Genomic DNA, 27,941 nt, shown 5'->3' with positions numbered 1-27,941 from the left:
ACTGTGAGCGTAGTAAACATTAAACAAGCTGCTAGCGTACTGTTTGCATCCTCCGTCGTAAAGATTTTTGTGGGTGCAATGGTCTTCTTGAATACTATTTTGCTAGCTAGAAACAGAGGACCAGATGAATTCTGGCGAAAAAGAAGAATTTTTAAATTGGCTGCTGTAAGAAAGCTTCCTCCCTTCCTTTTTTGTGTTGTTCATCTGCTTTTGTGTAATTGTTCGTCAACATGTGCACTACGTTATCATAACTTCTCGTTTGTTTCGTTCAAACAAAGAAGTTGGTTCTATGAAGCTTCGGACAACTGAATTATTATCTTGTAGCCTTATTTGCTATCATAACTTAACGACATTCTTCTTTCGTGGTAATTATTTCTCCTGTCTTTTCAGCTAGTCGTCATTTCATTGTCAGATTTATTGCAGTTTACCAGTTTTCTTTCTGTTACATAATTTTGATCGAGAAAAAAATGATTATGATATTCATTCAACTTCGACTGAGTGGACAGTTTCAAAGACGTGACGAGTTGGATATAACTTCATGATGACTGTAACAACATGTAAGTGGGAGAAACAGGCGGAATTGAAATAAAGGCCGCAGGTGGTCTACTTCATTTACAGATGCCGTCAAATGAATTAAATTTTCATTTTGTGGTGCAACTCGTTAAGTACCAGATCCACCACCAACAGTTAGCAAGTCTCGCGTAGAGGACGTTCAGCACTATTCTTCCTGTCCGCTTGTATGACCAGTGATAGTGAGTGCAAAATGTTAGTTACATGAGAGTTCATAGGCCCATAATTTCCATCCTATATACCTGTGTACTAAATGTTTGTTTCCTAAGAGTTTTGTGTTTTTTTATGAATCATGTTTTTTCATTAGTTAGTACACATTTATAGTGATAATTCAATGTCTCTAATTTGTAACTGCTTATACGCTTATCCACTAATAGTAGAAATAGGCCTACTGTAAAATCCACAGTGGGTCTTGTAGCCACAGGTAAACTGTTCAATTGAAATGATGGTGATAATCAATCAGCTACTCTCTTACAAATGTTTTTTAATTACGTCATTTGAATGTCAGGAAAGTCCACAGAAGCCTCCTTTCTCCCATTCCCTCGCACATATTCTAGCTCTGAGAGAACAGTAAACTATTTAAACCTTCATTCTCTACTTCATGTTTTACTTGTTTAACACTCTACATCTTGTGTACCTTCTGCCATTTAGTTTATATTCTGTGTGACACACAGTTCATATTCTAAATGACTCTCATTATTGAATTACAGGAAGGATCGAACTGAATTTTCTATGGATTATAAATAATCATTGTGTGTGTTTTTTCTGATGCATTTAATATCTAGGTATTTACTATTTTTCATAGACACTTACTGTTTGGATGGTTAATTATTTCTATTGTCTTGTTTCTTAACGTTATTAAATGTGGTTGTTTTAGTAATGTGTATAAACTGTATGGATTATTCTCAAATATGTCAAGATTTCCAGAAGTGTGGTTAGGCAGGAACCTAAGAGCACAGCAGTAATCATATTTACAATCTTTCTTTCACAAATATTTAGATGTTCTTTGTTTCTGAATGTAGCATGGTTTTGTGCAGGATTTATGTATTTTTTATTGCTATGACTACTTAGCTAGCTTAATTCTAGGGGTCAATTCCATGTGGCATTATTTTTCTGGATTTTTGTTAGGTTTCTTAATGTGATATATTTTTTCTGTATCGCTCTGTCTACTTTAGCTGTATAGCTCAAGTTGCTGGTACCATGTTCTGTTAATTTTAGCTACACCATTTTCCTGTCTGTTGTGTTTCCTATATTTTGCCATATTGTGCTTCTGAGGTTCTTAAATTGCAAATTAGTTTCTCTCCACCTGCTTTCCTGCAGTTGTCCCACAAGTTTTTATATTATTAAGGATTCCTGCAATTCTATCTTTTGTTATCACCCTTCAGCTCCAAGGAAACACTGACAAGTATTGGCTGCTATTTTCAAAATCTTGTTTCTGTTGTGTCTTTGGTTCTGATGTTAAATCACTGGTTGCAGTTGACAGGTGGAATTGTATTCTAAATTTTATTCAACATTGTCTGCATTTCACTTTTGTACAAGACTTCGCTCCCTCAGCATCACCTGATATAATTTGACTCCATTCCATTACCTTTGTTTTACTTTTGTTGATGCTCATCTTATAACCTCTTTTCAAGGTATTATTTGTTCTCTTCGACTGCTCTTGCAAATTCTCTGCTACCATTTTCCTCTCCAAGTTTCTCCTTGGTTTGTTTAGTGTTACACTAGTGTTATTTAAGCAGTGTGCACATACTGCTGAAATAACACTGGGGAAAGCTATAGCCTTGTCTTATTTAGGTTCAGAATTTCAAATAGTGTGTTGCAATTAGCATTATCAAAATCTTTTTGTAAATTTGGCTTTCTGCACTCTTTTGAGATAAGTCATAGTAAGTGTTCCTACTTTCCTCCAAAACCCAAAATGATCTTCTTTGAGGTTCACTTATAGTAGTTTTTACATTATTCTGTAAATAATCAGTCTTTGTGTTCTGAAACAACAACTTGTTAAATTGAAGGTTCTATAATATTAATCCCTATCAGCATCTACCTTATTTGGAATTGTAGCTACAACATTCTGTTTGAATTCTGTAGGTTTTTCCTGTCTCATACATCTTGCATAACAAGTGGAATAGTTCGGTCATGGATGGCTTTCCAAAGATCTCTGAAATGTCACCAGCTTGGGTCTTTCAGTGCTCTGTCAGATTTTCTCTCGGTATTGTCTGTGCCATCTCACCTTCATCTACTTTCTCTTCTGTTTCCATACTATCTTGCAGTTTCTCTCCATGTATAACCCATTTATATATTCATTCCACTTTTCAGCCTTCCCTTCAGATTTAAATTGAAGCCTTTGATAAGATTTCACCATCACAGTCACCTCCCGGTGTGACCTAGTTCTCAATCAATGTTGCACATCAGTATGTTACCACAACTAAGACTTCATATTTGTACTCATTGTCTTCACAAACTCAACCAAATTTCACCATCTAACCTAACTTACACTGCGTGCTACAGATCAGTCTTGTCACCATGACCCTGATTCCAGAAAATAATATGCATACAAACAAAAGTACGCTTTCAGTGTTCTATTCTTCTACTGTTTGAGCATGTATAACACCACATGCTACAAATTATTTTGTCATACAACAAAACTGACAACCAGTGTAGGTAGGTTCCATTGACTCATCCCTTCTCACCTTAGTACTGGGTCGACATCTGAACTTTTGATGTTCATACAGTTGCTTCTCTTTTCTCTAGAGGTTTTTTTAATTTCCCTATATCTGAGATGTCTTTCCCACAGTTTTATGTACTTATACAGCTTTGTATTTTTTCATTTCAGCCATTCTTACTTTTTCATTTCAGACTTTGTCTTGTGTTTTAGACCTCTTTCTCATCAATTCACTTCCTGTGTTTTTATTTCTTTCATTGTTTAAATTCAAGGAATTCTGTGGGACCCACTCATTTTGCCTTCAGTTTTTTCATCTTAGAAAGTTAGTGATCCATATTCTGTTGCATTAATTTCTCCTGTTTCACTCAGTAATTGCCTAGTGCTCCCTTTGAAATTGCCTTCGGGTATTTCAGCTTATCCAGGATCCATCTCTATAATTTTCTTTGTACAAGGGTCATCCAGAAAGTAATGCACCACTTTTTTTTGTCATGGTCCAACAATACAAAATTATAGGTAAATGTTATTTGAAAGTTCTGGGGTGCACACACAAATTTTTTATTTCCTCAAAACAGGTAGCATAGATGTGTCAGTGTTTCAAAATGGGTTATGTAAGTTATATATGTTAGAAGCAGTATCTAGTCATTGAATTTCTCACCATGGAAAAAGAAACTGTTGGGAACATTCACAAATATTTGTGTGCAGTTTATCAACAGAAGTAGTGTTAGTCACTGGTCACAGATGGTGGGCCATCAGAAGACAGTTTGGTGTAGCTTTGTGATTTCCAGCAATCAGGGAGACCATCCATTACTGTCATGCCTGACAAAATGCAGCTTACTGATGTGCTCGTTCACAAGGACTGATGCGTAATGACTCTGCTGTTGGTGCTCAAGCTGATAATCAGCAAAGGAAGCGTGTGTGCAGTCATACATGCTCTTGATTACTCAAAAGTGTATGCACGATGCTGTCCACACTGTTGTATGGTGGAACACAAATATCTCTCTCTCTCTCTCTCTCTCTCTCTCTCAAAAAAAAATCTGCCGAGTTGTTGCAATGAATTGAAGCTGAGGGGGGAGCCACCTTGTCCCAGAATTACAGCTATGATACCTGAGTTAAGCATTTTAAGCCCAAACCAAAAGAACAGTCAGTGGGATGGCATAATCCTTAGTCTCCACAGACAAAAAAAATTCAAAGCAACTGCTTCTGCTGGTAAGGTCAAGAGTACTGTGTCCCGGAACTGTGAGGGTGTCATACTCATTGGTGTAATGTCAAGAGGCAGCACAATTAATTCTGAAGCATATGTGACCACATTAATCAGACTCAGGATCCTCACGCAAGTTTCAGGAATTCGAACCACATCACAGAACAGGGTTGGACAGTGTTGCACCATCCACCCTATAGTCCTGACCTAGCTCTCTGACTTCCACCTCTTTTGACCATTGAAGAATACCATTCATTGAAGACATTTCGAGAATGATGAAGTAGTGAATCCACACAGTGAAGAAATGTCTTCATGATCACAACAAGGAGTTGTAGTGACAGAGCACACATGCCGTTGTGTTTCATTGGAGGAAGGCGGTAGAACAGGAGTGTTGAAGAAACATCACTCTTGTGTGTAAGAGCCACTGCATTCCATAAATAACTGTCAAAGGAATATTACATGGTGCATTATTTTCTGGGTGACCCTCATCTCTGGAATTTCCTTAGCTTCAGTCTGTAGACAACAACCAGTAAATAGTGGTCAGACAACATGTGCCCCTGGAAATGTTTTGCGGATTAAAACCTGGCCATGAAACCCCCTTCATGCCATTATATAATGTGTGTGAAACCTTTCAGTGTCTCCAGATCTCTTTCAGGTATACAACCATCTTTCATGTTTCTTAAACCATGTATTAGTAATGATTAAATAATTATTTTGCTCTGTGAAATATTGTACCAAGTGGCTTCCTTTAATTCTTTTTGCCAGTTCATGTTCTATTATTTTTTCTGCTATTGTTTTCCATTCCAATTAAATTTTCAGCTCCCTAAAACTGAATATTTTTTTCTTCTCATTGTATGTTGTTTCTGTTCATTATCTGTGGAGCAAGGAGGCATATACACACACATACTACTGTGGTGGTTGTGGCCTTATACCTTATGGTAGCCATCCCATGTGGGGTGTCGTCAGGTACCCATACTGTCGTACTGCCCCGAACATGAGGGATCGCAAATTGGTGCCAGAGCCGTCACCTCCCTGCGCATGCTGAGTAGTAGTTGCCCTCCCATTTGAGGGCAATGGGACTCATGCTCTGGGTGTAAAGCCAGGTGGCCTTTGCTCTGGCTGGAGGGGTGCTCATGGGGAGAGCCCTCGTTTGGAGTAGGGCAGAATCGTGGCTGATACCTAGCATCATGGAAAGGCCAAAATTGTCAGCCAGTGATCACTACACTCCAGCAGTCTTTTCACACAGACCACAATTCACTGCAGATCATTAAGACCTAGTACTTTTCCTACTTGGCCATGCCATGGGAGGAAAGCAAAGCCAGGTAACATGCAGACACAGCCCTCAGTTCCTGGTTTGCACTCAGACAGGTGGACGGTCTTTCTCTCTACTAATCCAATGTTGTTTGTGGAGATACCGAAAATGTATTTGGTGAACACTCTTCCCGTACTGAATTGCGAAGTGGTTCAGTCTTAATAATATGGCAAAGCCTACCCAGTTCTGGCTATTACTTGCTGGCAAACAACTAAGTGATGTACCTGTTACAATAACACCCCATAAGAACCTAACCATGATGTAGGGTTTAATTTTATATTGGGACCTAATGCTGCAAGTGCATGAACTATGCAAACACTTAGAGGAACAAGGGATCCGCTATGAGCATTATGCATGTTGAGGCTTGCAAAAGAATGAGATTGACACCAGAGCATTCATTCTTCGCTTTTGAGAGGGATTTGCTTCCAGAGGTGGTCAATATCATGGTATACTGCTGCAGTGGGAAGCTGTATTTCCCGTCCCCAACACAATACTTTAAATGCCAGTACTTTGGGCATATATCTTTCTAGTATACATACATCCCAACTGGTGAAGATTGTGGTCAGGCAGCTTTCAAAGATTCACCATGTGTGCTACCACCCGCCTGTGTGAATTGCAGGAAGGAGTACCCTCCCTGATTCCCAAATTGTGATACCCTAATTAAGGAATGCAGAAACTGAAGATCATTGACTGCATCTCATATTCTGAAGCTCAAAACAAATATGATCATTGATATCCTGTTTCCATGTTACGAGACTTTTGTCCAGGTTGGTATGTCAGTACCTGGTATACGTATTCCCTCACAGTCGACCTTTGATAGTAGTGCAAATACAACCTCTGACAATAAAGTTCAGTGAATGAAGTCAGAATGGTCGACTGGGCAACACTGGCGACTCACAATGCTGCACCTACGTAGTGGCCAGTATTGATAACCTGCTCCCACCATAGTTCATGTGAGCATCATGTGTGTTCCGTGTTAGACCTGTTGGCTGAAGAGCTTGATTAGTGCATTGGTTCTGAGCTGAGAACAGGACAATGAACGAGCAATGGATCAATTTAAAGTTTTGTTTTAAGCTTGGCAAGACACTGAGAGAAACATATGCAATGCTGGTACATGTGTTTGGGGACCAAGCACTGTCCATGAAGTGTGTGTGTATGAGTGGTTCACCCGCTTTTGTGGGGGATGAAGCACTGTCCATGAAGTGTGTGTGTGTACAAGTGGTTCGCCTGTTTTTGGGGAGGCCGGGAAAGTGTGTCAATCCCCGTGGTGGACTACTGGCGACCGCCCTCAGTGAAGAAAACATTGAGAAAGTGAGGACATTAATCATGAATGACCATCGATTAACTGTGCACTGAAGATTGGAAGCAGGCACGTTTAGAGACTTCACAGGATTTTGTCGAAACAGTGGATGCTACACCCAATTTCTTGAATCATATTGTCACTGAGGATGAAACCTGATGTCTCTGGTATGACCCTGAAATGAAACGGCAAAGTATGGAATGGCATTCTCAGAGACCCCCTATTCTATTTCAAAGGACAGTATGGTAACTGTAGTTCATAGTTCATCTATGTTAATGTTACAGGACTATTCACTGAACTTTATTGTCGGAGGTTGTAAGTTAGACCGTGTGGGTGACAGGCCCTGGACAACAGGCCTCACCTCTTGTGTTTCCTTTGGCACCATCATCAGAAACCATTCCCACATCCAGCTGGAGGAACTGTGTCATTTGGTGTCAGCTGACTACAGGTCCCAGGGCTGCCCCCTCCTCTTCTGTTACTATACCCCCAGTAGATAAGTCCTCGCATGAGTCCCAACTGCCAAAAGTAATGCAAGTCAGAAGGTGACCCCAGAGGCACCCCTCCCTCCACCCCCCCCCCCCCCCCCCCCACACACACACACCTCCCTTCCCATGGTGTCAGACTCCAAGCTGACGACCGATAGTTATGATAGTGGTCCTGGGGTGTAAGCTGTCCTAACAAGGATAGCCTTTACGTGATAATTCATCGATCTTACTGACATGTCTCTGTGAACAACAACTAATTTCGTTCTGTTACGTGATCTGTGTTGTCTCCAACACATTTCACTGACAACCATTCTCCAACTCTTCAAGGTTACTGTGCATTGTGGCTGAGCTGTACTGTTCTCGAGGGGGTATCAAAAGGGTCTGTACGTAGGTTTGCACAGTTATTAGTGAGTGGATTACCTTCTATAATAGTTCGAAGCAATACCAGTTTGACTATGAACATCCCAACCAATCACAATTCATTTATTACCAGGCACGCTGCACTTGAATACCTGGAAATTACAACCTTAATCCAACAATTCCCTGCCCCCACTTTCTTCTTATCTGGAGATTTCAGTGCACACCACCCATTGTGGGGAAGAACCACATCATATGGTAGTGTCCCTTCATATTAACCAGCTTCTTTCTGATTTTGTTCTGTCTTTCCTCAATGATGGTACTCCTGTTTACAACCATGGCATATTTTTGGCTATCAACTGCACAGTCTCTTCCCTCAATCTTGTGGCTTTGCCCCAAGATGACCTGTATGACAGAGATCACTTTCTGGTGATTCTGTCACTTTTGTGTCACCATCTGACGGGCCAGTTACTATGTTGTGCTCATTGAAGAGCCAGTTGGCAGTTGCATACTTCTGCTGTGACCTATGTCCCCTCCATTGTATGGTATAGGAGTTGTGAGAGACATCTGACATGATCACCCATGCCTCAAGTAGTGCTGTTCTTCTTTCTGAGGGCCACCCCTGCTGTTGGCTGGTCGCAAGGTGGACCAAAGACATTGCAACAGTTAATCAGCAGATCTCCGTGCTGAGTGTTACACTCTGGGTTAATTACACCTGGGCTTGTATGTTGATAAAATTTGCATGTGGTATAGCTCTCAATCTGTAGCTTTTAGCTGAATGTCAACTCCATGGCTCCATATTTCTGGTTGCACCACACTTGGAACTCTTGTTTCACCTTCCCAGTTTCTGGGACTTCTCTTTCTTAAGACAGCTGACATGGGCACCCCATCTTCATCAACTAAAGATTAGCTACATGTGAGGCCTTAACTCTCTCCAATTCCTTGTCCACAGCTCTTGTGGTGTGGATCATGCTGCTCGACTTCATTTTTGCTGTGCCCTGGTGTCATCCCAACTGGACTATGGTTGTCAGATTTATGGTTCAAAAGCACTTTTGGCTTTGAAGTTAATGATTTTACTCATGCATTGCTCTCCAAAATTTGTATTTTATATAAATTCCCATGACACATTACAGTTTGCCACATGATCAGATCTGAGTCATAAGTATATTTACACTTCCGTTCTCAGGCAGTACAGTGTGTCAAAAATAAATTTTTGCCTCTACATGGCATTTATGAGATTACTGTATTGCTTGATAACAGGCATATCAGCAAAATATCAGTACTTATTGTACCTAGATAAATTACTTAACTTCAGTTATATAAAAATTAGTAAAAGGAACTGCTTTATATTGATAAAGCCAAAACTTACATTTCAAACCGGTTCAAATTTGAGTGGCCGAGATGACCTTCAGACTCTGTACGAAAAGAATTTTTAACAGCTAATATTAAATGCATTATTGGTTGTACATCAAATTACAAAAATTAAGACTGAAAAGAGGATAATGGGGAACTAGAATATATATTATAATTATGAAGGACCACTGCCATATACAGCCCAGCAGCATCATAATGCTTGTAGCTACTGAACTGTCACTACATTTACAGAATATTTTGACTAGGTGCATTATTGTGGAATTAGACTGGTCACAGCTGCCTTCAGTAGTCCCGTAGACAGTCTCGTCACTAAAGCCAGGATCTCAGCTCTTCAGTTCCAGTGCTGCCGTCTCTTGCTCACTTATGCAATCACCATCAGACAATTTTCTAATCACTCAACTTTTCAAATTCTTTTTGGATACAAGGGAAATCAACTTCTGACATTCGCCTCTGGTGGCATTACCAATTGCGATGTGCCAAGGCTGCTGGGACCTGTGCATCCTGCCTCCCGCTCCCCCTTCCCCTTCCTTTTTGCTTAGTACCCAGATCATAAATTAGGACTGATTGTTTCATGGACCTAAAGTTCATTGCCCCATTGCATTTTGGCCTCTGCTTCTGAGTTCTTCAGTGGTGTCAGAGTGTTTACCCTCATTTGCACTGATCCTATCAAACCACAGAGAGTACATTGTATATTTTTTCATCTTCCACCTGTCAGCAACATCATTTGCTGTTGAGAATGTGTAGTGTTATTATGATGGAATTGTAGCCATTAACATAGCCCTACATTTTGCTAAAAAGACCTCCCTTGGCTGTATTTTACTTTTTTGTAGTGACTCAATGAGCAATCTTCAGGCTATTGATTGATGTCACTCTTGTCTCACTGTGGTATCTGCTATTCATGGTCTTCTCTCTGACATTGGATAATACTGTCTGCTTAGTTGTCTTCCTCTCTATCCCAAGTCTTTGGATATCCTACGGAGTGAACTAGCCAACAGGTTGGCTACAGGAGTGGCGAATAGGTTGGCTACTGGAGCGCTTACATGCCCAACATTTGCTTTGATGATCCCAGATGCTGACTTGAGGGCACAAATGGAACATCTCTTTGCGCATAGATGGAGCAACATCTAATGGGCTTCTGCCTCCTCTAAACTCTGCACTATCAAGGGGACAACTGCTATATAGCGTTGCGTCCCTCGCCCCCCCCCCCCCCCCCCCCCCAATCCCCTGGAGTAATCAACTGTCGTATGTTGTCTCCACATTGGTCACACCAGATAACCAACAGTTTTATCCTGTGGGATGAGCCAGTCTCATATCGTAGTTGTGGCACTTCACACATTAGCTCACATTCTGGTGGATTGCTCTCCCCTTCTGACTGTCCATGGCCTTGGTAACCATTGTCTTTCAGATTGTTTGCCTGTAATGTTGGTGGATGATGTATGGACAGTTGACATAGCTCTTCGTATTCTTCGAGAGTGTGTAAAATTTTTTTCCCCCCTCAGATAAAACATTGTAAACTGCTTTTGGGGAAGGGGGCAGGGCAGTTGGAGTGGGGCAATCTCTGCTGCATGCTGGGTCTGGGGGACCCTAAATTCTACTTCCTCTGCCAGCTGCCTTTGTTATCCATCCTTTACTGTATTTTTATTGCTAATCAGTGTGGTTATCCCTTTGCTGCAGCCTATTTTATGTTTTTGGAATAACACTCTGATGAAGAAGAGACCTGAAGAATTCCTTACCTTTAGCTGATAACAAAAGAACTGTGGAACAGGTCTTTATGCTTTCCTCCAGATAGTAGGCGCTGTTTCCATCTTTAACACTTTGACTATAATGGATAGGGATGGGAGAGCTATGGGAGGGACAGGCCCCATGACCTCATTGTTGAGTCCCTTAACCCCCTAACCAACCTTCTGCATGATGTAGACTAAATGGATGTTCAAAAATAATGTTTGTGATTATAAATTCCAGTCATGAAATGGAAAGAGATCTTATGTAATGTCATTCATTTCTCCTTGTTCATATCTGACAAGGGAACCTCCCCATTGCACCCCCGTCAGATTTTGTTATAAGTTGGCACAGTGGATAGGCCTTGAAAATCTGGACACAGATCAATCGAGAAAGCAGGAAGAAGTTGTGTGGAAGTACGAAAAAAATAAGCAAAATATACGAACTGAGTAGTCCATGTGCAACATAAGCAACATTAAGGATATTGGGAGCTCAGGAGCGCCGTGGTCCCGTGGTTAGCGTGAGCAGCTCCGGAGTGAGAGGTCCTTGGTTCAAGTCTTCCATCGAGTGAAAATTTTACTTTCTTTATTCTCGCAAAGTTATGATCCGTCCGTTCGTTCATTGATGTCTCTGTTCACTGTAATAAGTTTAGTGTCTGTGTTTTGCCACTGCACCGCTAAACCGTGCGATTAGTAGACGAAATGACGTGCCTCTCCAATGGGCAACAAAAACATTTGCTCGCAAGGTTATAGGTCAACTGATTCCTCCACAGGACAACACATCTGATATATTCTATACGACACTGTTGACGGCATGTGTGTCACCTGACAGGAATATGTTGTCGACCCATCTAACTTGTACACTTGGCGAATGGGTAAAAAGATTCTTCTACCTTGCCAATTTAGGTTTTCTTGTGGATGTGATAATCACTCCCAAAAAAGTGATGAAAACATAAGAGTTTCCCACATGAACTGCAACAAATGAATGCAACAGTTTCACAGTCGCACATTTTTCCCTGTGCTCTATCAAAACATATGTTTTTAACGTTTCCAAATTTTTCCGTGTGTAGACCGTCAAATCCTGCATGTGTCCAAGCAAATCTGAACATGTCCTGGAATTTTGGAGAGCGAAGTTGATTATGTTTGAGTGCCTTAACTTTGATAATAGTCTGAAAATAAAAAAAATATTTACTCGAGGGAGACTTGAGCCAAAGACCTTTCGTTTTGCAGCTGCTCACGCTAACCACGGGACCATGGCGCTTCAGAGTTTACAGTGCCCTTGATGCTGCCTATCTTGCACATGGACTACTCAGTTTGTATATTTTGCTTATTTTTTTCATAGTTCCACACAACTTCTTCCTGTTTTCTCGATTGATCTGTGTTCAGTTTTTCAAGGCCTATCCACTGTGCCAACTTGTAATTAAATCTGAGGGAGGTGCGATGGGGAGGTTCCGTTGTGAGAGGTGACACAGGCAAACAAAATTGTTGCTAGACTATGCTGGCTACTGTGAGTAAATAGCAGGAAATAAAACTAATACTGGAAATACAAAGTCGGTTACTGATTAGTGTGTGATAGTGTCTTCCTGCGAAATCTCCATTGTGTTAACAGATTGATGTGTAGTATAGCCTGAGGCATATGTTTGGTCCAAATTTGCCACACTTCTCATTATAAATAACTAGAACTGGGACTTAAATTAAGAAAAGCTTTATCACATAATAAACAAATCTCTGATGAATATTATGCTACATATTATGTACACATATCATACATGAATGATGTAAAATGCAGTTGGTTTCCTTTTCTTTATTAAAGTTTTCTGCATAATTAACAGTTTAATTCTTTAAATTTAATCACAGCATTTCCGTGGGCGAAGGAGGAATTGTTACTCTGTAGCAGTGCGATATGTCCACAGAGCTTTAGTGTATGCTACAAAAGGAAGACGGTTAAAGAAGGCTGATGCTGCACAGGTAAACATTGTTATTTTCTCATTGTTGCATTGTATTGTTATACAACATTTTTATTCGTAGAAATTTGAATTTCTGCATAGTTTGATATTGATCACTTTTATCCATGCAACATTTTGCTCCTATAAATGCCGAGAAACAGCAGTGTTGAAGATAAGAGTCAGACAATAATGATGAAATCCATGCTGAATCTTTTATACATTTGAATTAGATGCTTTGTGCTTGGTTTTTTTAGTTGGTGCAGAGAGTGTAGTTTCTTAATCATGACTGTGTGTGAATTTCAATCTCTTGATTGTAACTTTGACTACTACTTCTGGGTCGACCGAAGCGTCCAATACCACCCGTCGGCTTTCACCCCTGACGTAAGGCTGTTGTGGTGTGTGATGTCATGACAGCGTGGAGTTTGGTTTGTGAGTGTGGCGTGTTTGTAGGTGTCGTTGTGTTGCGGTTTGTGGTGCCCTCTGGTGGTGTGTTTAGGGGTTTCGTGTTGTGTGGTGTAATGGGTTCAGTTTGTCTTACTGATTATAGTGGCTGGTTCATGTTTTGGCTGTGTTTCGAGCAGAATTGGTTTCAGTGAGTTAACGATTTAGTGGTTTTGTGCGAAAGTTATTGTAGTGCTGCTCGTTGTAGGTCGTATGATAATGTGAGTAAATGAATTTGTTGTTGGTCTTGTTAGGTATGGATATGACCGATAAAGAGTTGGTGCGACTCAGTTGGAGCTGATCAAATTTCTACAGCTTTTTTGGGTTGATTGCAGAGGTGGTCAAGTGTGCTGTCTGTCGGAAGGAAATGACATTGGCAAAAGTCCCGGCGTCTCGACCAGGGATGTTTATATGTGGTGATGCCGTAGGGATAACCTATGGCGCTCCATATGTCACGGTTCCTGGTTCGAGAAGTCTAGGTTGGGCATGCATCTAGGTTGGGAATGCACGAGATTGTGTTGTTGACGTATTACTTTTGTTATAGATCCTCTCAAAGTTTTTGCACGCATGAAAATGGCATGAGTGGGAGGAGTGTGCTTGACTGGTTTTCGTTTTACCATGAAGTATGTTCTGAGTTTATTAAGTACAGGGGTAAGTAGAGTGGGCCTGGGGTTGTGGTGGAGGTGGACAAGTCGCAGTTTGGGAAAAGGAAGTATGGCAGGGGTAAGTCTGTGGTTGGTCTCTGGGTGTGGGGGGCTGTTGTACCGGAGGGTGGGTGTTCGGAATGTGTTTTCAGGGTTGTGGAGGGGCGGTCTAAGGCGGAATTAGTGGGGTTAATTGAGCAGTTTAGAGAACCAGGTTCCACTGTAGTTTCAGATGTTTTTTTTTTCTTCTTATAGGGAGTTGGGTGAGAGGGGGTACAATCATTTAGTTGTTATCCATAGTTTAGAGTTTAAAAATTATGAGACGGGGGCTTGTACGAATACTATAGAGGGGATGTGGGGACCTGTTAAATCAGTTCTTGGGAGGGGGAAGAGGTGCTCTTCCAACCTTCAGTCTCATTTAGATGAGTACTGTTCGCAGAAGAGCGTCCCTGAGGGCTTTTGTTTTTTTTCCAGTTTTTTTTAAGGGCTGTTAGTAAGACGTACAGGCTGAAGGTGGTTAGTTGAGGGGTGGTGTTGGTTTGTGATTTAGTTGTGGAGGATCTATTTTGTTCCAGTTTTTGTTGAGTTGTAGTGTGTGATTGAGATTTTTTTATTTTGTGTTTGGTTTTTGTTTATGGGTATTTTATTTTGGGGTGAGGGGGGAGGTTGGGTTGGGGGGTGGGGTGTGGGTGGGTTGGGTCCTTCTTTTGGTTGTGTATTTTTTCGTTGGGTTGTGTGTGTGTGTGTGTGTGTGTGTGTGTGTGTGTGTGTGTGTGTGTGTGTGTGACCTAGGTTGCGGCACCAGAACTTTGTTGTGGTAAGTTTTTATTTTTCTTGTTCTTAGTGTATTTGTTGTGTGTTGGGCTCGAGGGAAGTGTTCCATTACAATGTGTGGTTGTGGTTGTGGCTGTGGGTGTTCCGGTATGGGGAGTTGCTGTTGAGCTATATAGGTCAAGGGAAGCGTTAGAATCTAATTTGTGGGATCGGGAGCTGCTGTTTAGCTAGATAGGTCAAGGAAAGTGTTAGATTCTAATTTGTGGTTGTGGATGTTCAGGTATCCGGAGTTTCTGTTGAGCTATATAGGTTAAGGGAAGTGTCCGATTCCAGAGGATATTGTGTTTAGTGGAATTTGGGGAGTTCTGTGTTGTCGTTTTTTTTTTTTTTGTCGTTTTGTGTGTGTGTGTGTGTGTGTGTGTGTGTGTGTGTGTGTGTGTGTCTAAATTTGTTTATAAAGTTTATATTTACTTTGTCCCCACCCAAAAACCCCCAATTTCCCACACTTGTCCCGTTAGTGTCATTAGGTCTTTTTTGGAACGTGTGTGTGTTGGTTTTTCGATGTATTTTCATGTTTATCATGTTTACATGATGACGTCACAGGCGCCATATTGGAGTCGTGGTGTATGGTTGTTTCCGCCATATTTGTGCGTCGTGGATCGAAGCGGACGGGTGGAATCAGATGCTTCCACATTTCCCTACTTCCTTCACTAAACAAAATCAATATGAAGATATATTTAATCAGGAATTATATTGGGGTTGTGACTGAGTTGCAAAATATACTAAAGCATAATTTATACTGAAAATTGTAATGGATTCATCGCTTAAGCACTACAGCTAATATTGAAATTTTTTATGTGTTACCTATTACTTTTCACTTCACCTACTAGTTGGACATTAGTTGATTTTTGACTACTACTCCTAGTGTTACAAATGGATTTAGTTTACCATTGTTGTTTCTTTGAACAATCTCTACAAAACATGCAATTGTACAGATGCTCAGAGAGCAAATGTTGAAATGTACTCATGTTACTACACAGATGATGATATGATGCTATACATTTACAGGAAAAATCAACAACTGCAAGCTGCTTCAGTAAAATATTCTGGACAATAAATTAAATTTGGCGCCAATATAGTCACATTGTTACACACAGCAATTAATTGTCAATTAAACTTCCTGGCAGATTAAAACTGTGTGCCCGACCGAGACTCGAACTCGGGACCTTTGCCATTCGCGGGCAAGTGCTCTACCATCTGAGCTACTGAAGAATGACTCACGCCCGGTACTCACAGCTTTACTTCTGCCAGGCTGTGGCTAAGCCATGTCTCCACAGTATCCTTTCTTTCAGGAGTGCTAGTTCTGCAAGGTTCGCAGGAGAGCTTCTGTAAAGTTTGGAAGGTAGGAGACGAGATACTGGCAGAAGTAAAGCTGTGAGTACCGGGCGTGAGTCGTGCTTCGGTAGCTCAGATGGTAGAGCACTTGCCCGCGAAAGGCAAAGGTCCTGATTTCGAGTCTCAGTCGGGCACACAGTTTTAATCTGCCAGGAAGTTTCATATCAGCGCACACTCCGCTGCAGAGTGAAAATCTCATTCTGGAAATTGTCAATTAATATAAAAACAGCTACTTTGAAAAGAAAAGGAAAATGCTGCTCTTCTGAAACTTTTAGCTGCTGTTTTAATTACTGCTTCACACTAGGCATTTATGTAACTTTACTGGTTTTTAGAGAATGCTGTCAGCATTCTGTATGCTGTGAAATTTAAAACCTGTTAACTGGAATTATCCTGATAAATTATATTATAGACAGAGTAGATAACAATGTGTCATTTTGCCTTGTTCGTGAATACTGAATTTCCATTTATGTGGTGGACCTTTGTCAACAGAGTATAATACTTTGTTCTGTTATGTGGAACATGTCCAAATACTCTATATGAAAATTACTTTTACTTCTAGTGTTGGGATTGTGAATTTCATAGTTCATTCCAGATTTACACTATTGACCATGTATACTGTTAAGTAGTAAACGTATTCGTGTGTTAGTTTTAGAACTGTAAGATCTGATGTGAAGAGACTTCTGCTAAATGGTGGTTATTGGATTTGCATAATTATGTTACTGCAAGTGCCAGTTCAGTAAAATACATCTTTTTTACTGTGGAGCATCCCAGAAGAGTGTGCCATCATACTTTTAAGTAAGCTAGCAATCCTGTCTGCAAGTAAACACACTGATAGAGATTTTTAAGTTCAGAACAAACAGAACTGAGCTGTTTGGTTTACTTAAATCCATGTCATGTTGCAGCCTGTTTGTTATCCCATCTAGATGCTTAGGAAATTTGTATACGGTGTTTCAAGTAGTGTGTGGCTGAACATCTAAAAGTAATTTTTTATGTCTCGAGTTGCATAATTTTGCTTATGAAAATTTTTGGATTAAGCCATTTGTTGAGACCCCAATGTTATTATGTTTGTATCATCATGTAACTTTTTAATACTGTTGCATGATCAATTATTATGTGCTGTATAACAGATTTTTTCACAATGAGTGCCTTTTTGTACAATTTGACAAAAATTTTGTTCTGCCACAACCTAATGTGGGGCATTGAACTGCCTCATGCCAATGTAACAGAAATGTGATGTAGTGAGAGAGATGTTGCTATTATAGTGACCATATTTTGTGAGGTAATAAGACATATTCAGTTTGCAAGAGCACATATTCAATATGTTGACACTGCAAAATATACCTGCCCCCAATTATGAAAAGTGGAAGTTGAGACACCTTACAGCTTCAACAGAGTGGCCAGAAGATTTGACTATATGAGGAAAGTCAGCCAAGTGAAGTCAATATTGATTCATGGTGGCGAGTGAGCATGCTACCTTATTTTGGTTCCCAGTCTAAAGTCACATAAGTAGTACTTCAATCTGACTCACTCTCTCTGTGTGCCGCTCAGATGTTGATACGGTATTCAGGTCTGTGTGTGTGTGTGGGGGGGGGGCATCTGTCTGAACAGAAAATTGTATGCAGGCTACCTGGTATCTTCACATTGGGGAGTCACCTACATGGTGACTACCTCTTGAGGGTGGCCACCTCCCTGGTGGGACATGTGTTCAAAGTAACTGGCTTGCTATCCTGTCACTGTAGTCTGGCCCTAGAGGACAACCTTGTTGCTGATCAGCACCAGGGCGGGCACACGATTTTGCCATCAATCATGCTAGGGGCTATGGTTTTAGTATCAAACTTCCCTTTTCAGTATTCTGTGACCCGAAGTGGACTGGCAGCCAGAATGGAGCTGCCATTCATCAGCCATGGTAAGTGGTCTTTGCAGTTAATACCATCCTGCTGATAGTGTGTGACACAGCCTAAGCAGGCCGCTGCTGAGACACACGTGCTGCTGATAGCTTGCTGAGCTCTTCAGCTCACTACGCCATTTAAGATTAAATGGCCTCCCCTCCATTGGTGATGATATTTTTATACCTATCATGAATAAAAGTCTAATTCAGTCAGGGGTATCTTAATAGCAGTCCACTGCTCACTTTGTTACCACCACCATTCTTCTGTGATATTTCTTGGAATACAGGCAACAACAAAATCAGTGGAGCACCTAGAAGGGGAAGAGGAAGTGAAATGCAGCTGCATGTATTAAGAGGTTATTTGATTTTATTTCAGTGATAACTAACTGAAGGGAAATGAACAATGAAATTGCCAGTATGAACACTTGGCTGGTCTTTTGTCAGGAGGACACTGCACACTCTTGGTCATGAATACTTGCAAATATTCAGTTGAGAAGGTGTCATAAAGCCATTTTATCACCTCCTAAAGTAAGTTGCCACATAACATGTGGCTGGCCCTCAGTGCACTGGATATTGGAACCAGGATGGTTGCATACACTTTCTTTCAAGGACAATTGGGGGATCTAGCTGGTGAAGGGTGTACCTTAATGTCAATCATGCAGTTCATAGGGACATGCCATGTGTGGATAAGTGTTCTTCTGTTGAAGGATACTACCAGACATTGCCTCTAGTAGTCTGTGACCACCAATTTGGTGTAATTGTTTCCTGAATCTTTGCCAAAAGTGACCTTAAATGATGTCCATTGGCTACAGTACCCATTAATTAGGGTTCTAAATTATTACTGTTTTTGATTAAGAGTATTGTTATTCAAGATAACAGCATTATTTTTGGTGTTATTTCTGTCAATAAGGGTTGTAGAATGAATTTATTTTCAGCTTGCTCTAAGTGATACGATTATTTACTTACTCTTCAATTCACAGTTATGGGAACAACGTGTAACAGCTGCATGTGAAGAACTTGGTTTCCGGTATCCTCTGCTAAGGGAGGCATTGGCTCGAATGAATATACTACTCAATAGAAAAACGCTTGCGGATTTGGCTGTGTGGGAACCTCGGACATTTAAAGTAAGCTTATGCTACAGTTATTTCTGTGTTTAGTGTAAAATACAATTTCATTTTCAAACGTTTTACAGTCCAACTCGAGCTTTTATTTTGTCAGCTAAAAATAATAAAAAGTGAGAAAATTAGGATTGTGAAAGTGGCAAAAATGTAATTATTTATTAATTTTCCGTTCTAACTTAAATGATTGATGAAGCTCAGAGGACCACACAACTCAGACTGGCCACTACGTCATCCTCGGCCATACGGAACATTTTGATGTGGTGTCAAGGGGCATTGTGTCAGCACACCTCTCTCCTGGTTGTCGTCAGGTTTTCAGACCTTGAAGCAGTTACTTATTATTAAAGTAGTCCTTCAGTTGGCATAAAGATGCTGACTGGACTTCTTTCCAGTCCTTCCACTGAGGAGAAATTCCTGGTGTAACCAGGTGTGGAACTGGTGTCCTTCACTTGGCAATCACATGATGGCCACTCAGCTGTGCAGATGGACTGTTCATTATTCTACATCTCTTTACTTTATTTGAATAAGAGTCCACCCAACAATTTTCTTACTTTCATGTGAAAGAATGTTTGGGTTGAGAATATGTGTGCATTGTACTTCTATGTAAAATTCTGCTCTACTCAGTCATATGTGAAGTTCTTGAATGTGTTTAGTGTCATCCATCATTGTAGAAACTGAGGCTCTTTTATGATTGAAAATTCATTAAAATGCCCTAATGTCAGTTTTCTTAATGATGACGGATGACTGATGATGCTGAATCAGCATTTCAGTGAAAAAAGCAATCTCACTGAGCAAGTAGTAAGCAAACCATTTCTTCAGAGGTAAATGTTATAACATTTTTTCTGTAAGAAGTAAATCAGATTTGCATGATGTTCTCTTTTCAGAAGAAATGTATTGTGTGTAGGCATTCGGCAAATCAGTAACAGTGCATCGTGAAGGAGCAGCCCCAAACTATTGCAGTGTTTCTTTCTTTTCCTTTGCTTCAGTCCCACTCTCTCATTATACCTTTCCTCTGATGTGGTACATAAGACAGTTTTTTTTTTGTTGTCAACCTAGTTCGTCAGTGGTCGCTGATTATGATTACTTACTTTTCTCAGACTTTTTTTTCTTCAATCATTTTCAGTAATTCACTTTTGACCCACAGGGTGTATACGACCCGGGACAACCTGGAGATCTGGGAAAAACCTGGGAATTTTTTCACCCAGGAGAAAACCGGGAAAAACACGGAATTTTTTAGAATTCAGAGAATTTTTCATAATTCCGGGAATTTTTCATTTTTTGGTTTTTAGTTAAATTTTTGTAACTTTGACGGGTAAGAACCAATACTCTAACAAAGAATATTACTGTATCTCGCTGCTGCAGCTATAAAACATGAACAAGAGAAGAAGAAGAAAAAAAAAGGAAATGCACCATATACAAGAACAAAGCACAGTGCTCATACAAGCGTCTGCCAACAGCAAAATGTGTCAAAGGCTTTAGGAAGACTAAGCAATGTTTCATAACAACAAATTGCCTCTGATGAGCATGATGTCACAACTGTATACATTATATTCGTTGGAGCGGTTGTGAGTGAGCTTACGTGCATGTGCAGATGAGTCATGTTTGAGTAGTAGCTTCTCCCTGCTTCTGGCTACAGAAGTGGGGCAGTTAGCTGTATAAGCAATAGCAGCAAGCAGCCAGATGCTGTCCGGAAAAATCTGCCGCGGGTGGCAATTTCAGGCAGAGGAAAAAGACCTTGTTTCACAAAGCGCTTATCATCCAGCGCACATTGGTCTATCAATTACTCATATGATTTTGAACATTTTTGATCAAATTCTAAGTTGATTTCTGAATGAATCATAAGTTGATTTTTGAATGCATGCACAGTGTACGTGATGTCTCTGCAAGGGTAATCTCCGTCGCATCTAGAAATAAACTTTCCTGCAGACAAAAGGGGACAGGTCTATAAGAGCTGAGCGAATAAAGCCGAAAGCGTGAATGACAATCGCTGTTTATGTGGTTGACTGGGTTCACAGATGATCAGCGTTGTTATAATTACTAGCGAAGTCCATAGATTCAGGCTACCAGAGTGGAAATAAACTACTAACAGGAATAACTGGCAACAAAGATTACGTATTGTCTTCTCCATGTATCCAAGAAAATGAAATTTTGACACAAAATTTTTGGCCAGACCGCTACAGTACTAAGGGCCAGTTATACAATCCCTGGCCAGCAGCCGCTAAAGTTCTGTTGTGGGAGTAGCGCGGAAAACGCGTTGCACGTACACGTACACGTAATAACGCCTAACTGGAGAATAAATGCAGGATAACTAAACCGGCAATTGTGGCAGGGTTAATGAAGTTAGCCAGAGAGTAAATGTTGACACTGGCAATAATAGTTACAGAATTAGTGATGACAAGATTGTTTGTTAGAACGAGGAAGGAGAAGAAATGGGGACTCTCACAAATTACGGAAGAGTATGACGATTCCAGATTGATATAAAAATTTCGTACTACCACTTTTCGATTTCTTCAGAAGCTAGAGAATATGAATGAAATGTGAAACTATTTCCTAACATAGAATTTTGCTTGTAGTAGGCCTAATAGGCAATTGATATTGGTACTTCGTGAATTATATTCTGTTGTGTTATAAAAATGACCATTTGTGCCAAAAAAGTCTCGTTTACTTGATGTGTGTAACAATTGCTGCAATATTAGGCAGGCCTATTTCGTTTTATCTAGCAGACAGTGACAAAATACATATAATAGGATTGAGAACCCACACCAGTCTTGGGTACTATTTGTATTAAGAGCTTTTCTAGTATTAGACAACAACATTTCGTTTTTTCATATAGCAAAATGTTGACGAACTTTGAGGAGATAATAGATTCTTTCCCAGAAAGGATAGTACACCATATAAAGCTGTGGCAAGATTAGAGAGGAAAAAAGCTAGGACTTAAGGACTGAAGAAATGTGTACTGTCTTGCTTGTCTCTTGTCTTTACTCGTTTTATGTGTAATATATTTAATTTTATGACACACCAAACAGCAAGTTATTAGCTAATAGGCAGTGAAGACTGCAAATTTTCTGAAGAGTTTTTGTTCTGCCGGTTACAAATAATCCCATCCAGTATTAATTGCGAGATTTCTTTAAGGATGTCAAACCCACCGACTGGGAGCAGGAGAGGCACCACAGCAATTTTAATTTCCACTGGCTGGAATATAGTTTGATGGCACCCATTACAAAATATTTCACATTTGAATTCCACACAGCAAAATACAGACACATGCTATGGAAGAATGCTGTGTGAAGAGGCTTGGCACTGCACTTCTGCACACTTTAAGACCAAATAACATGTCTTATGTTCCCTCAAACATATAAGTGTTATGTATCAGACTCTTCAGAAAGATGTGCGCTACGAAAGTCGATTTTTTAAATTTTTGTCGTACTACCTCAAACGCTCGAGGGAGGGGGAGCGCCACTATCTAATATTGCCTCGGTTCAGAAATATTGTAGATCCGGACCTGATGCACAGAGCAGTCTGAGTTGTTGTGGGGAGGTGGTAGTTTCCATGTGACTTGTGTTTATGTTAAGTGATTTCGTTCTTTCCTCTTCGTTTATTGCTCTCACATCAAATGAAAACAAAACAAATTTTTGTGGCCGGGTGCTATCAAGTGAATTAAAATACATTCACATGATTACGGAAGGCTAAAATATATTATTAGTTTGAGATTTTATTTTGTTGCCACCTTTATGACAGTCAAGTGTTAATCGCCTTGCAGAACATTGAAGTTATTTTTGTCGGTTTGTTAAAGAAATTTGACTTTTATTAATCTTTCCTGCTGAGGCCAATTTATTTGAAGCGAAGTGTTTAATTCCACACTATTGGCTAGTTTCAACTGTTCACTGCATTTCAAGTTCACGTTTTTCATCTTCTAGCATGTATGGTATTATGCCATAATAAAGAACCAGACATGAGATAATATGTTACTGGTACTCCAAGAAAATTTACATCTGAATCTGGACATACTAATGTGCACTTTAAGCCAAATTATGCATTTTAGTATGCTCATCACGTAGTGAAGGCTTCGTGTTGCAGACAGGCACAACAAAAAAGAATTCTATAAATCCCATGCATTCACACATCTACTTATCTACACTCTCTGGTGTTCTGTTATAGTAGGTGTGTGTGTGTGTGTGTGTGTGTGTGTTGGGGGGGGGGGGCATTGTTATTGTTGAATGTATGAGTGTTCTACTTCTGAGTAAGAAATTTGTCCAAAAGCACAAATATTTCTTAAATTTTCTAATATTTTTTTGTGTTGTGCCTGTCCTTGACTCAATGCCTCTGTGTGGTGAGTAGTAGCAACCTATACTTCCCATGTTGTTATTAATGTGTTAGATAATTCATTGTGGAGCCCTTCAAATATCACACTATTGGAAGCATGATGGGAGCATTAGTAGTAAGATGGTGGCCCCTCTGAAGACATGCTTGATGGGGTATTCAGATTTTGAGTCGCGAACATGTGAAATTGGCAGGCACTTATCTCAACATAATGTGTGGAGATATGTGAATGAGACAGAATTTTAAAAGTAATTTGTCAAAACTCACTGTACTATGCCATAGCTGCCCATACACTAAGACTGTGCCAGTTAGTCATTTTGATAGATAAAATTATGTAAGAGATTCAGCAGGGTAATGATTCTCGATTTCTGGAGAATATAAAATTAGTTATGGCTCTGTGCTTCATATTCATTGTATGCTACAATACGACAGTATTTATGGTACTAGAGTACCAAAGTGACTTACTTTCTAAGTGAAAGAACACATTCCAAATGAAAACATAAAAAAATTGAGCATCTCTCAATTTCAAATGTCTCGTATCGTACATTTTTCTGATAAGTGCCACGTAACTACCCCAAAAAGGAACTAGGTGACAAGAAGTTTGGGAAAATTCTTCTTTTCCATGTGGATATGTTAAATTTGTAAATTGTCAGCACTGGGGCATTAATTTTCATTTAAAGTTAGTTGAAAAGTTATATCTTATTAGTCATGTTGTAGATATCCATCGAAGAAATAGATGATCAATGTTATTTTCTGACATATTGTTTTATGGAGCAAGAGATTATGTACAAAACAATCAAAACTTGCTTACTAACTGGTATGAAAATATTTCATTCTTTTGAAATTCAGAAACACCATATTGTGTATTAGCTTCAGTCAAAAACCATCATATGAAAACATATAACAATATTATGAAAAGGAAAGTTACTACTCACAATATAGCAGAGATGCTGAGTCACAGATAGGTGCAATAAAACGACTGTCACAAATAAAGCTTTCGTCGACCATTAAGGCCTTTGTCTACAATAAAACACACACACACACACACACACACACACACACACACACACACACACAATTGCAGTCTCAGGCAACTATGGAAACATGGACATCACTTATGACTGGTTGCATCCCCATTATTGGACAACAGGTGTCATCTTTTTCTGTGTTAACAGTGGATGGAGCATAATTTTGCTTCTTTGAAACTTGGTGCAGTTTGAAACACAGTTAAAAAATTGCAAGAATTTAGGTCGTTTATTGCACTTTAAATCTGAGACTGAAATCTACTTTTTCACCTGAAATTGGAGTTAATTAAGCATTACAAGAATCTTTAAGGTAAAATGCCATTGAACATTTAAACAATTTTTATTTTGTTTATTATTGCAATTTTGTTATAAACTATTAGCAGTGAGCAAGAGTATTTATTGCAGAATTTCAAACATGGTGTGCGGATATGTGAGCAGAGGTATAAATATCACACTGTGTTCGAATATTAATATTTGAAGAAAAAAAAAAGATTCAGTGTTTGTGTCCATGAAAAGTATGTTGTTGGCTGGCAGATGTTTAAAAACAGTGTGACCAGTTAACATAGCACAGCCTCATGGCCGTATCATACCAACAGCCTCGTGGCCGTATCATACAAAAGTACAAAAGGAATCACAAATAATATTTCAGATGATTGATGCCTTGGCTTCTTATTGTAAACTGGGCCTCCAAGCACTTTTTGTCTGTACGCTGCTTATTCTTATTTTCTTTCACTTTCCACATATTTCATTGTGTAGTTGGAGAGACTGTCAAAGGAAGTAACTTTGTATTAAAATGTTTTTGTTAATTGCCTACCATTTCACAGATATTAAGACGGGCAGCAAACAAATAAAAAGCAATGTGGAATGTAGCAAAAAAGAAATAAACAAACGTGTTAAGTGAAGATGACATTGTTGTAAAAGATGATCAACGTGTTTCTCAGAAATCTTTAGCAAATTACATAAATGACTACTTCATAAATACCCCAGTCAACCTGAATAAAAATTGATTCAGGGGTAGTAGAACCTCAGTTTCAAGAGAAAAAAGTGTTAATTCAATAGTGCTGTGTGTGGAAAACAAATCAAGAGTTCTTAGAATAATGAAAACAACACAGAATAAAATATCTTAATGGATTGATGAGATACCTGGTTCAGTCATAATTAAATGTGCTAGTGTCATAATCAGAATCACTCTCACATATCATACGTACATCATTGTCAGGAGGAGTGTTTCTACAAAGATCAAAAATTTCAAAAATAAAACAATTGCATAAAAAAAGGCAACATGTACGAAATGGAAAACTGTAGATCAATAGCTTTGGTATTTGTATTTTCAAAGATAATGGAGACTGTCTTGAAATACAGAATTACAAATTACCTTGAAAAATTTAATCCCTTGTCTGTAAACCAACATAGTTTTCACAAAGAATCAACTATTATCCAGTTTATTGAAAATGTCACGTTGGGACTATACAGAAACAATAGTACAACAGGAATTAACTTGGACTTAACAAATGCATTTGATAGTACCCAACATATTTGCCAGACAAATTAGAACTGATATAAACACAGTATTGCCAACCTCTGCAATCAGAGGTTTGGAATATTTAAAAAAATTGTTTGAAAACAACAAGTTAACCTTACATATTTAAAAAAACTAATTGTATATATTGGGGTAAACAGTCACAACATAACATGACATGGACCTCAGAATACAAAATAAAGAAATTGAGAGGGCAGCTATCACAAAAATTTTAGGTGTGTGTGTAAATGAAAATTTAGACTGAGAAGCCCACATCTTCTGTCTCACTAACAAATTAAGATCAGCTTATTTTGCATTACATGAAATTAGTGGTGTGTGCAGTAGACGGTGTAGCAGAATTGTCTACTTTACTTACATGCATTGTGCTATTACCTATGGCCTCACCTTCTGGAGTTGTAATAAGACACAAATGATAACCCATTTCACTCTGCAAATATGAACTATTAGAATAATTACTAACAGTTCAAGGCTAACACCCTCCAAACAGTTATTTCAACATCTAAATATTCTACCCTTACCATGCCTTTATGTCCAAAAACGGTTAATTAATATATAAAAAAAGGTACATTGAAAATTTTAAAACTAACTCATTTGATTCTTACAATGCAAGAATGTGCAATAGCAGCCATATAAAAAAAGAGTAATCGTAGGATTTGATTTAAGAACAAACAAACATTCAAGGTGCTAGATTGTACAACCAACTTCCAGCACAGATAAAGAAGAAATTGTCTTTATTTAAGAAAGTGCTCAGATTTTTAATAACCAGCTATAATAGTGTAGAAGAATACCTGCAATAACCTTGTAGTAAATAATTTTTCATGTAATTCATCAGTCACACATTAAGAAACTATTTGCCATGATGTGAATGAGTATTTCAAACAGAAGTGTTAGAACTGTTGTGTGTTTGTATGTAATTGTGAACTGTGTATGCCATGTAAAAAATCTTTTTTGTACATTTATATAAGTAATCAAAGTTATATGTGTAATTTTGAATGAGATTTTGTGTAGGGTGCTATGCACTGTACATCCTGTTGTTAGTATCATTATTATTATTGTTGTTATTACTGTTAACATTTTATTCTATGTATTTTCTGATGAAACCCATGCACTGTACATTGTCTCTTGGATGTATACTTCTACCACCACTCCTCTTGCTAGTGCTAGTACAAAGAACAAGTTACGATCTAAAACTTCCTGGCAGATTACAACTGTGTGCCAGACCAAGACATGAGATTGGAACCTTTGCCTTTCACGGGCAAGTGCTGTACCGACTGAGCTACCCAAGCATGACTCGCGACCCATCCTCACAGTTTTACTTCTGGCAATACCTCATCTACTACCTTCCAAAAAGCTGTGAGGACAGGTCGTGAGCAATGCTTGTGAAGCCCAGTTGGTAGAGCACTTGCCTGCTGAAGCCCAGTTGGTAGAGCACTTGCCTATGAAATACAAAGGTCCCAAGTTAAAGTCTCGGTCTGGCACACAGTTTTAATTTGCCAGGCAGTTTCATATCAGTGCACACTCTGCTGCAGAGTGAAAATTTCATTGAGGTTATGAGTTGTTCCGTGCATACCTAATTTGAAAAGTGTACAATGTATTTCTGTGTGTAAATGTATATGTTATGTTTGCAGTCGTTGGTGAATCTGTCCTGGAAAAAGGCATCAGAGGATGGGCTGGCTGGTGTAGCAGATCTTGGATCTCCTCCTGCTGGAGTTATCACGAGGGGCATGCTCAAATAGTGTTTAATTTGTGCATCATAGTAGCTGGCCAGTTCTTTACAACAAAGAGAACTGTTTAATCACATCTGGTGCATCACCAGACATTCTTTTTGTTTGTATTATTTCTTGTTTAACAGTAAAACAGTTTAAATAAGATTTTAA

General features: G+C 39.3%; 1 protein-coding gene across 1 annotated transcript; it reads left to right on the top strand.

The window, feature by feature from the left end:
• LOC126196313 (39S ribosomal protein L20, mitochondrial) lies at positions 1-27,941 on the top strand. The gene is made up of 4 exons (XM_049934555.1): positions 1-165; positions 12,831-12,941; positions 19,042-19,185; positions 27,693-27,941. Exons 1-4 carry the CDS (start codon positions 79-81, stop codon positions 27,798-27,800), a joined length of 450 nt encoding a protein of 149 aa, XP_049790512.1. The 5' UTR covers positions 1-78; the 3' UTR covers positions 27,801-27,941.

The sequence above is a fragment of the Schistocerca nitens genome, chromosome 1, assembly GCF_023898315.1.
Source record: "Schistocerca nitens isolate TAMUIC-IGC-003100 chromosome 1, iqSchNite1.1, whole genome shotgun sequence".
NCBI classification, from domain to species: domain Eukaryota; kingdom Metazoa; phylum Arthropoda; class Insecta; order Orthoptera; family Acrididae; genus Schistocerca; species Schistocerca nitens.
Note: the sequence above shows the minus strand (reverse complement) of the source record. Positions and strands in the feature narration are given on the sequence as shown.

Coding starts and splice junctions, on each gene's coding strand:
- LOC126196313 (XM_049934555.1), top strand. CDS start 79: ATGGTCTTCTTGAATACTATTTTGCTAGCTAGAAACAGAGGACCAGAT. Junction 166..12,830: donor GAATTTTTAAATTGGCTGCT/GTAAGAAAGCTT, acceptor ATTTAATCACAG/CATTTCCGTGGGCGAAGGAG. Junction 12,942..19,041: donor AGAAGGCTGATGCTGCACAG/GTAAACATTGTT, acceptor TTCAATTCACAG/TTATGGGAACAACGTGTAAC.